This window comes from Eleutherodactylus coqui, chromosome 7, assembly GCF_035609145.1.
Source record: "Eleutherodactylus coqui strain aEleCoq1 chromosome 7, aEleCoq1.hap1, whole genome shotgun sequence".
Taxonomy (NCBI): Eukaryota; Metazoa; Chordata; class Amphibia; order Anura; family Eleutherodactylidae; genus Eleutherodactylus; species Eleutherodactylus coqui.
Genome location: NC_089843.1, coordinates 183867522 through 183879819, shown reverse-complemented (window position 1 = coordinate 183879819; position 12298 = coordinate 183867522). Strand labels below are relative to the sequence as shown.

The 12298-nt window shown below is 42.8% G+C and overlaps 1 protein-coding gene across 2 annotated transcripts in view; it reads right to left on the bottom strand.

Annotated features, from left to right (window-relative positions):
* CDKL2 (cyclin dependent kinase like 2) overlaps positions 1 to 12298 on the bottom strand; it is a 56392-nt gene that overhangs the window by 37402 nt on the left and 6692 nt on the right. For both annotated transcript variants that reach the window (XM_066574074.1, XM_066574075.1), the window contains exon 2: positions 6624 to 6817. In XM_066574074.1, the coding sequence (XP_066430171.1) occupies positions 6624 to 6791 (168 nt within the window). In that variant the 5' untranslated portion in view covers positions 6792 to 6817. The remainder of the gene's footprint in view (positions 1 to 6623; positions 6818 to 12298) is intronic.

The following is a 12298-nucleotide window of genomic DNA, read 5'->3' as shown; positions in this document are numbered from 1 at the left end:
GCACGGCTCTCATTAAAATCAATGGGAGCCATGCCTGCAGTTACAAGTGCCGGCCACTACATGGGAGGTTGGTGCAGAAACGTCCGCTCCAAATACACAGAGGTCAGAGCGGAAACCTCCACACCAATCTCCCATATAAAGGCCAGCGCTTGTAACTGCAGGCACAGCTTCAATTGATTTCAATGAAAGCCGTGCCTGCAGTTACAAGCACTGGCCACTATACGGAGGTAGGCGCGGAGGCTTCCGCTTTGATCCATGTGTTATTGCGGTGCTGACAGCATGCTGATCGGTTAGGGTCCCTAGCAACGGCCCCCTGCCGATCAACTATTGATGACCAATCCTGATGATAGGCCATCAATAGTATTTAACTGGAAAACCCCTTTAATAAAAGTTATATTTTAGAAAGTGAAATTTATACGATTAGATTGATTCTTAACTGCCACTCTGTGAATCTTCGACTTGACTCAAGTAAAGTTGGCAGCATACAATTCTGAAACATGGATTTAGAAACTATGTTAACCAATATCTTAGTCATTTTGACATATTGTTAGGGTCTCGATTATGGCCTGTAACTCCATCAAATGGTTGTAAATCATGTCCAACCAAGGACAGGTCAAGGGTTAGGCGTATACACAGCTGTACTTTTGGCCTTTTCCCCCCATACATTTTATGTATCTTATGCCTGGGAATGTAAAGGAATTTACCTTTTTCTGGGTGCTGCATATCATGAACATGAAGGCGTCCAGGTGGGCATCACTGATGTACTTTATACCCTTATAGCATTGTCTGAGAATTTTTATTACAGTAGTCATTCTTATGAGGGGTTCTTTAGATGACCATATATACACGCGTTTTTGCGGACGTAAAATATACGCACGCAATGTGCAGAGAATAGAATCCATTCATATAATTGTATTGGGTTATTCAGATGTGCATATTTATCTTAATAACCATCGCATCGGGTCCCATTTTAGCCCCCATCACCTGCTAAAGTCTATGGGATCATGTTAAAATGCAGCATTACGCATATATGTATATGCGCATTTCACGAACCAAATACGCATATGCTCTTGTGAATGAAGCCTTAATAACTGAAAAGTGTAGCAAAAGAATGACAAGTGTGTATAAACAATGGCAGGAATGTTACTCTTGTATTATATAATGCCTTCTTCACTACTTTAATGTACTTACAATTGTTCTACTGTGCTGGACAAACCGGTTTCCCACTTGCTGAAGCACAATGCATATAAAGCCCTTCAGCAACGTGGCCTTCTTTTTCAATTGGAAACTAACAGCTTACCCACTCTTCATCTGTGCTATTGCTATAGTTACAAGTTTCTATTTTGGTTTTACTCAAGGGCCCATTGAGAAAGCTCAGCTCGGACCCCTGCCCCACTCCCCCTTACCCCAAATAATGATTGCTGGCCGTGGTCTGCTCTGAGCTTTCTGCAGCATCACTGAGTGTCTTAGGAGGCCCACCCATGCAACATTATCTACCTGTCTGTCTATTATTTCACAAGCACCATACCTACAAGGCAACTTTTATAACAGTAGGCTTAGTTAGTTACAGCAGTTTAGCTCTAGGATCTAGGATACATCAAAATAATGTTGCCACCATATTCTAGACACTGTCTCTACATGGGGATAGTGATTACACTGCATTTAGGGTTATTTTTCACAGGACGATTGCCGAGAGCATAAGCACAAGACAGCTGTCCCAATGACTATTGCTCCTGTGCTTTCACATAGCGATAGTCGTTCATTGAATGGAGGTGAGCGTGCTGCGGTTTATTCAGGCCGCCCATCTCCATTCACTGTGAACAGGCAGTAAATCAAAGACAAACAACTGCCTGTTTACACTTACAGCGGGTCACTCACTAGTTATTTCGTTTCAGTGAGTTGAAACAAAGCAGCTAGCAACTATGGGGTGCCCTCACCTGCTGTAATCCCAGATTACATATCTCTGGTTGATGACATCTGTTGTTATTTATTATTATTTTCCTAATCAGGATCCAGCTCAAAGTTATCCCTCAAGACCCAAACCATTAAGCCTGCAATCATCTGCACTTGTACCCATACCTAAACCATAAAGCCTGCAGTCATCAGTACCTGTAATTATACCTAAACCATACAGCCTGCAGTCATCTGCACCTGTACCCATACCTAAACCACACAGCCTGCAGTCATCTGCACCTGTACCCATACCTAAACCACACAGCCTGCAGTCATCTGCATCTGTACCCATACCTAGACCATACAGCCTGCAGTCATCTGTACCCATACCTAAACCATACAGCCTGCAGTCAGATGTACCTGTATCCATACCTAAACCATACAGCTTGTAGTCAGATGTACCTGTATCCATACCTAAACCATACAGCCTGCAGTCATCTGTACCTATACCCATACAGGCTGCAGTCATCTGTACCTATACCTATACAGGCTACAGTCATCTGCAGGCTGTATGGGTACTAAACAACAACACTAAAATTATGGAGTCTTTTTATCTTTTTCAACGTTTGCACAACAAAAGCCCCCTTTTAAAAAAATATATATATATTTTTTTTACATCGCTGCATTCAAAGTACCATAAACTTTTTACTTTTCTATTGACAGAGTTCTGTTAGTTCTTGTTTGTTTTGTGTGGCGAGTTGTGGTTTTTATTGGCACCTTATGGCTTTTTTTTTCATCACTTTTATTACTTTTTTGGGAGGTGAAATAAAAAAAGGCCATTTTGGCTCCAATTTGTTTTAAAATAGCGTTTGCTGTGCAGGATATAAAGTGTGTTGAATTTATTGTACAGATCATTGCAGTCTGTTCCATTGGATTGATGCATAGCCGATGTGGTGCCGATATTCAAAAAGGGGTCAAATACTGAACCTAGAAACTACAGGCCAGAAAGTCTTACGTCTATTGTGAGTAAAATATTTGAAGGGTTTCTAAGAGATGCTATCCTGGAGGACCTCAAGGAAAATAGCTGTATAACTCCATATCAACATGGGTTTATGAGGGGTCACTCCTGTCAAACCAATCTGATCAGCTTCTACGAGGAGGTAGGTTCTAGACTGGACCGGAGAAAGTCAATGGATCTTGTGTATCTGGACTTTTACAAAGCGTCTAATAATGTGCCTCATAAAAGGTTGGTATATAACATGAGAATGCCTGGTCTGGGTGAGAATGTGTGTAAGGGGTTAAGTAACTGATCAGTGATAAAAAGCAGAGGGTGGTTATAAATGGTACATACTCTGAATAGGTCACCGTTACTAGTGGGGTACCACAGGGGAAGATACTGGGCCCTATTCTTTTTCATATATTTATTAATCACGCTGTGGAGGATTATACAGTAAAATATCAATATTTGCAGATGATGCAAAACTATGCAAAGTAGTTAACACAAGAGAGGATGGTATACCTTTGCAAATTGATCTTGATAAATTGTGGGCAGAAAAGTGGTAATTGAGGTTTACAACTGATAAATGCACATGGGCAGAGCAAATACATGTCACCATTACACACTAAATGGGAAACCCCTGGGTAACACCGACATGGAAAAGGACTTGGGGATTTTAGTTAACTGTAAGCTTAACTGGAGCAACCAGTGTCAGGCAGCTGCTGCCAAGGCAAATTGGATCAAGGGGCGCATGTAAAGAAGTCTGGGGGCTCATGACAAGAACATTTTTCTTCCTCTTACTCAAGATGGACATATCAGAGCTTGAACGAGTACAAAGGCAGGCAACTAAAGTAATAAATAGAATAGGTGTACTACAATACCCAGATAGGTAATCAAAATTGGGGTTAGTTTAGAAAAAGAGGGACGACCAAACAACTATGAATAGATATATTACGAAACAATAAAGAGATCCTTCCCGTCATTTATTTATACCTAGGACTGGGACTGTAGCAAGGGTGTGTCCTCTATGTCTACATGAATGAAGGGTTCTACACTGACATAGAAGGGGGTTCTATACTGTAAGAACAATGAGACTATAGAACTCTCTGCCTGAGGACGTGGTGATGGAGAATCACTAACAGAGTACAAGAGGGGCCTGGATGCCTTTCTTGAGTGTTACAATATTATATGTTCTAGTTACTGATTACTTCAGAAGGGTTGGTGATCCGGGGATTATTCTGATAGCCAGATCTGGAGTCGGGAAGGTTTTTTTTTCCCTCTAAAATGAGAAAAATTGGCTTCTACCTCATGGGGTTCTATTTCATCTTCTGGGTCAACATTGGGATGTAATAGGTTGAACTAAATGGACATGTCTTTTTTTTAGCCTTACACACTATGTAACTATGTCCCTGTAGGGGACTTGAACCTCTGATGCTATGATCACTCTGATAATACACTTCAATACATCTGTACTGCAATGCATTATTGCTTATCATAATGATCACAGGCCATGGCAGACCCTGACAGCATTGACTGGCATCTGGTGGCAACCCTTCAGTCCTTCATTACATGGTGGAGGGCCAATAAAGTCACAGAAGGAACACTCTTCCTCTATGAACCCTTTACATGCTGCAACCAACATTGATTGCAGCATGTTATAGATTAGCAACAAGCATCATTGTTTTCAATGATCCTTGCTGTTGCAGCAGGAACCAGCTGTCAGTCACTGCTGGCTCCCACTGTGGATGTTATGGACTCAGCTTCTGAAGCTGCTCAATCCATAGGACGTAACTGTACCCCCATTCATGGGTATTAGAGATGAGCGAACGTACTCATAACGAGTACTTACGCACCCGAGTACCGCCATTTTCGAGTACTTCAGTACTCGGGCGTAAAGATTCGGGGGGCGCCGGGGGGCGGGGAGAGGCGCGGCGGTGCGGGGGGGAGCAGCGGGGAACAGGGGGGAGCCCTCTCTCTCTCCCTCTCCCCCCCACTCCCCACTGCTACCCCCCGTGCCGCCACGGCGCCCCCCGAATCTTTACGCGCGAGTACTGCAGTACTCGAAAATGGCGGTACTCGGGTGCGTAAGTACTCATAACGAGTACGTTCGCTCATCTCTAATGGGTATGCTTTTTTACCAAGGGCGTACTTATATGCGTTTTCCAGGCTATTTTTATTGATGTCCTACCCTGAGGATAAGTCATCAATAGTCAAGCTGGGGACCACCACTTAAGACCCCATCAGATGACTTGTTTAGGTGCCTGCTGTAACAGGCAAAAAATAGGGTGCGTAGCGGAAGCAGTTAACTCCGACCCCTGTGTAATTGCATTGCATTGGTAATTGCAGGCACAGCTTCTATTAAAATCATTTGAAAGCTGCACCTGCAATTGTCAACTCCAGCCACTACACAGGGGTCATAGCAATCTGCTTCCCCTCCGTACCCCTTTATGTTTTGCCAGTGACAGCAGGCGCCATAACAGCTGATTGGTTGGGTCCTGAGCCCAGGACCAGTATGTACAATGCACCTATGTATGTTTTATTCTGAAATACTGCAACGTTTTAGAATAAACATGCATTGATCATGCAGTGAGAATGGGGCTCTGAGTCATGGGGGCAGCACCACACCGGAGTCTCCCTGCCTGTATCTTATAGAGTGGCAGCTCTCACCCTATAGGCAAAAGGGGAGAGAACTATCACTGCACATAATGCAAGTGAGGAGAGGCCGGCGTGGTGACTCGGAGCCCCATTCCCACTGCATCTTCAAGCATGTTCATTCTAAAACGCTGCAGTATACAAGAGTGCAATATGCCCACCCATCCTGGGTTCATGCTGCCCGAGTGATGGCCAGCATGAACCTGGTAACAGATTCCCTTTAACAAATCTTATCCACATGCAGAGGAAAAAATTATTTGATTTCATTATTATTTATGTCAATTTCCACTGTGGATATTCAGCACGGATTTTAACTCTTTCAAATCAGCAATAAATCCACAGCAGAATCCACATTTGCAATGAAATCAGCATACAGATTTGCATAGTTCTGAGAGGAGCATGGATGGCCTTATGTCTTTTCACACCTTTAAGGAGTAATGATACCCTTCCCAACCCACATCTATAGGCCTCTCAGTAGCCGAGCCAGAAACCTACTGCACACTGATAAGGGGCTAAAAACCCCAAACAGCTGTCTGTGCATGGATTCTGGATTGGCTCACAATTCCCAGTCATTGTTATAAGACTTGTATAAAGAGTCTGACATTGACTTGCATGATGCTGCCTTCCAATAGGTGGTACTGCAGAGGTATTGTTCCATCTTGCAAACTCAACCAACTACCATTTGTGTTCTTCTAACTGTGCATGGTAGAACTGATCCTTGAGTCATGGACAGAGATTATTGCTATGTTATAGAGTCTATAACATAGCAATAATCTCTGCCCATGACTCAAGGAGCAGTCATACCATGCACAGGTAGCAGAAAACAAATGATATATGGCCAGCAGACCATGAGTTTGACACACCTGCCCTGGACCATGGCTTCCCTTTTGACAAGGGCTCTATGAGAACTGCCCAAATAAACAAATGGTCAATAGATTTTGTCAAGTAAAATTTGTGATTTGGTTAACCTACAGTTTTCTGGAAACCCACAGTAATGTTTACAGCGCATTGTACCAAATAACAACTCTATAACATGTGTAACCTCATGAAAAGGATCAAGAATATGGAAGAAGGATCTTACCTTAAGTAATTTGATTTCTCTCATTGCTATTTTCTTAACCATTTTGTCATCTTCACTTTCCAGAAACTTTTTGATGGCCACTATTCTACCGCTCTCCTTGTGTCGACACTTCATCACCATCCCATAGCTGCCTTCTCCCACCAGGCCTAGATTTTCATACTTTTCCATCTTGACAGTGAGTACTATAGAAGTGCCTGCAAAATAGAATTGTCACCTCATGACTTTGTGATCATAATTGATGTCTACAAAACAAGATCTATTGTGTGAACGGCTTACAACACATGAAACCTCAAAGTGTGTCTGTAAATCTGTCACCACTGCTGGTGGCATGAATGATCTTACAGTTTACAGTCTGCGAAATGATGTTTATTGCCATGCCGTAATATACTACATTATTATAGTCTATAAAATAATATGAAAGTCTGTATTACCTACATAAGTCTGCTTAGTAGCTCTTCCATTGAGTACATCCTTGTAAACCTTTTATAGATTTTTTTTTACCCCGGCATATTATAAAAATGTGTATTTCACCAATGACATCAGAGAAAGATAATGAAAAGCAGCAGGACTCTAGTGTTAATCTTCTAGTATTATCTGCAAGGACACTATTATAATGAATCCTATTTGTAGGCTCTGAAACTAATTTTCCACTATAATGACCTGGCTGAATGTTACAAGAATGGAGATGTGAAATAACAAGCAAATGTTCTAAGTATTTAAATGGTCGAGTTAGTGATTTAAATAATCAGTTAGTGAAATTTATATTGTAGGTATATTTGGTGAACCCTAATTTATTAGTGTATTGCAATACTTAAATGCCACCTAACATAGGGCGAAGAGTTATCAGAAGAACTTCCTTTACAAGAACACTTCAAGAAGTTGCCTTAAAGGGGTTGTACCATAATAAACTTATTAGCTATCCGTAGGTGCCCCCTCTTCTCGTCACTGCTTAATAGCTGCACCCACCAGTAGAGGGATCAGACTGAATGGAGCAGCAGTCACACATGCGCAGTGCCACTGCATTTGTTTCAGTAGGGCAGCTATCAATGGCAGTCTCATTGAAGATAAATAGAGCAGCATTGCACATGCGTGACTATCGTTTCATGGAATCATAGAATGGTAGAGTTGGAAGGAACCACCTGGGTCATCGGGTCCAACCCCCTGCTCAGTGCAGGATTTACTAAATCATCTCAGACAGATATCTGTCCAGCTTTTGTTTGAACACTTCCATTGAATCAAACAATCTCTAGACTTCCCAGTTATGAAACAAAAGCTCAATAAATCAAGAGATTTGAGGCAATTTTTAGATATATATTAATTGGTCACAATAAGTAACATCTGTTATCTCAAATCCCATCTAAATCACCTAAATACTAGAATAGATCAGCTAAAATTCAACATGCACCATATAAAACAAAATAATACACAAGGTGATTCAAAAGTCAGGGCCACTCAGAATATCTTCTGATAGAAAAAGGAGGAAACTTTGTAGAATACTTTTAGACAGGCAGGGAAAAGCTTTTTGGCACTATGATGCAGGGGCTGGCTAGCAAATTTTAGCGTGGGGGAAAAGTACACAACATTGCCCCATGAGTAGTGGCCCACCCTAATATATTCACATTGCATAATCCAACATGGAATTTACTGCATGGATTCTGCTTCTATAACCATGGCATAAATTCCAACATGATTCTGCACACATGCCATTTCATTCCGCCGAAGCGCACTATAAATTCCACTTGTGCATATTGCCAATAAAGAGGGATAAAACCGAATGCAGATCCATGGCAAAGTCCGGCAGAATAGCTGCAGATTCCTGCTACAGGCAAGATCCACAAGGAAATTTTTGTATCGGATTCCATCCACTATGTGTACATACACTAAGGGTGGAGCTGGCAAAACCCAGACAAACCATGGTCAAATAAATCCTGACAAAATTGTGTGAGCATTGGCTGCCACAGCTGGGCAGAATCTGGTTGTGTGCGGCCAACGACACCGTGACCTTCCATTTTTAACTTGTTTATTTATTTAATATAAATATAGCATAAGAATTAACCTCAGTACTTGAGTATAACACAAGAACCAAGCTCATAAAAGGAATACAGCACCAAAACCAAGCTCAGTGCATAAATGCAGCACCAGAACCAACCTCTTTTGTGGCCTAAATTAGCAATAGGTCCTCAACTATGGCCCCAAAAAGTAATAGTTACCCCTCTGTTGCCCCAATTAGTAACGGACTCCTACTATGGCCCCCAATAAGAACTAGTGGTCTTCCATAGTCCTCAACTAATAATGAGACCTTCTTTAGGCCAAACAAGACACTCTTCTGTGACCTTTTCAAGTATTATAAGTCCCCCTCTGTAGAACATAAAATGAGGCGGCTTGCAGTACTTACAGTAGCTTCCTATGAGGGACACACACTACCTGCAACCTGACGGTCGACACTGCATGAACTATCTTCAACAGCATAACCTTGCACCTCCTCCTGGTTCTGTCACTGAGGCCCAATGTCCACAGGTGGATTTGATTTATGGAATCTGAGCCGGGTACCAATGCAGGAGATCCACAATTCAAGCCCATAGGGAAGCTTGGGCATCCACAGCTGAATTGAAGCATGCAGATTTGTTTTATGGACCTTTTGGTGCGGAAAACAAATCGCAGCATGCTGCATTTTAGCGTGGATTCCATGCGGTTGGCTTCCATTGAAGTCAATGAAAGCCGTCCAATTCCCAGCCGATCCGCAATTCAATTGTGGACAGGCTGCGAATTCCGCTGCAAAGCAGGAGTTTGAAAAAAAGACACACTCTACTGCGCATGTGCCCCGGAACTCCGGCCAACACTTCCGCACACATCCGCAGTAGAGAAAAAAGAACACCCGGACAGGTACGCTGGGTCCTCGGTTGAGGGCAGGATCGGATTCCACTGTGGGGTCCTGCTCAAGAAACCTCAATGTAAAAGTGGTCATGGGATACATGATACAACAGAAGAATTTCATTAGAAATTGAGTGATGCAGCATTTTATTTCACTATCTGCAACCATTTCTTAGTTATGGATGATGTAATGTTGAGTAATAAAGTTGTTATGTCGAATTATTTGGTATGGAATACATTAATCACATGTCTTTTTCAGTATCAGATGTCTTGGACAATCCAGGAGAGAATTAAGATCATCATTAGAAGTTCATGTGAGGTAACTGAGGCTTTCAATAAAAAAAAAACCCTGGGAAGAGGCCAGTGAGTGCAGGAATCGTCAGCAAACAGATTCAGAAGTTCAGGAAAACTGGTCATCCGAGCTGTATGTCCTATCAATAGGTTACAACAGTCGTGCCAGCTGCTATCAGGAAGAGTCCACAGAAAGCACAACTGTCCATGTTCAGTAGTTATGATGTGTCAGTGCAGGTGAATAAGTCTATGCCTATCAGTTCTCATCCTACAGGAGGAAAATCATCTGTGTAAGGCTGGTTTAGGAAATGCAATACATTTTTTGTGGTATTTTTCTCCAGCATTTTTTCAACTTTTTTTTAACCCTTGTGTAGTAGCAGTTTCAAAGTGCAGGACTGCAATGAACACCACTAGAGTCAAATAGACCCCATGCTACCACATGTGGGTTAGTTGTAGGTCACTGGGAACGCACTACAGTGTACATAAGACTTTTTGATAGCTTCGTATAAAAAATTTTTCTTAGAGGTGGGGTCACCAAAAAAGCGCAATTCTAACGACATGTATTTTTTTTCCAAATGACGTTCACCGTGTAGGATAAATAATGCGCTACTTTGACAAATTGGATTTCTATGGACGCAGCAATACCAAATATTTGCTTTGACTTTATTATAAATATAGGAAAAGTTGTTTTTTTTAACTTTTATTACCTTTTGTTTTTCCTAATAATTCTTAAAAGTTTTTTAAACTAATTTTTACTAAATTATTTAACTCCCCATAGTGGACTTGATCTTGTGATAGTTTGATGGTTCCTGCGGTATAATATAATAACAAAGAGTTAGATTGCCTGTCAAATCACAGGATAATGTATCAAGTTACGCCACAGGTATAGCTTCATAGGCAATCAGCCATGGCTGCTATGGCAACCGAATGGCATCTCGTGATCTCATCGGGGTGGGCTGTTGGGGAACACAAAACTGGGGGATTTAAATGCTCTTGTCAGAACGGACAGTGGCATTTACAGGGTTAACAGCCATGATCAGAATCATGCTGATCGTGGCTATTGCTGGCTGGTGTCAGCTGTGAGAAACAGCCAGCACCCACATTGTATAGAGCGGGATCTCTTCTGAATTCCCTCCATACAAACCCCGAACGCACAGGTCATTGAGGGGTTAAAAAGGATCTGTCATGTAGAAAGTCAATGGGGCTGCCTACATAGCTCTGCAGTACTGCTAACTTTATTGCCACCTGTTGTTTTTTGATACTCACCTCTGTTTGTCCTGACGGACTCTTCTTAGATCCATCAGGACAAACTGACGGATCAGAAACCGTCCGCTTCTGGTACTGTGAATTTGTCAAGTGGGCGGTCCCAACCTCTCACTGTCAATTGGTGATGTTAAAGCAAGAACTAAACACATTATTTGTCTTGTCCTTGTGGGATTGGGAAAGTCTGAATCCCTTTAGGAGCTTGTACTCCTACGGCTCCCCTGTGTGATTGGGTCTTTGGTTGTGCTGCTTGCAATCTTCACGCTAATTTCCGGTAAAGCAAGGACTGTCTGAGACTATTTCCCATCTATATATCTGTCTAGTAGAGATGAGCGAACGTACTCGTTTCGAGTAATTACTCGATCGAGCACCACTATTTTCGAGTACTTCAGTACTTGGGTGAAAAGATTCGGGGGGCGCCGGGGGGTGGGGGGAGGCTTGGCGGCGCGGGGGGTAGCAGCGGGGAACAGGGGGGAGCCCTCTCTCTCTCCCTCTCCCCTCCACTCCCCGCTGCAACCCCCCACTCACCCACAGCGCTCCCCGAATCTTTTCGCCCGAGTACGGAAGTACTCGAAAATCGCGGTACTCGGACGAAAAAGGGGCATGGCCGAGTACGCTCGCTCATCTCTACTGTCTACCTATCACATTTCATAAATGTCTCTAAATAACTCACTCCACTCTAACTCTGCTCCTTTTTCTAGACACTTTTGAAAAGAGAAGCGTGACATCTATTCTTTTATGCACAAATCAATAATAAATGTGTCTAAATTGATTTGCACCAAAAACACACAGTTTTCGCCTAAATTCTGATGCAACTAATAATAATAAAACTGCCATATGGGATCTGTAACACTTAGATACAATGGGAGAGATTTATCCTTATTGTCATAAGATGCATCATTTTACAAGATGGCTAAAAGGGCAGAAACTGTCTACGCTGCGTCGCCTTCCGTGTCTCCGGGACCGGCCGCAGATTCCAACTGACAAAGCGGGGGGCCCGCCCCTCTCTCTGCTCTTAACTCGCCCCTCTCATCTATATCTCTGATGTTTCCCCCTCGCCCCCCCCTCTTCTTCTCTCCCCCCCCCCTCTTCTTCTATCTTTTATCCTCATGCTACCTAAGTGATTTATAGGATTGGATGCCCTACACAATGTTTTTCAGCCGCCGTGGGGAGGGTGGACGAGGCCCGGACCCAGACCCGACCGGACTCAGTCGCTCCCCCGCTAGGGACCGCAGCAATGCGTTGCTGCA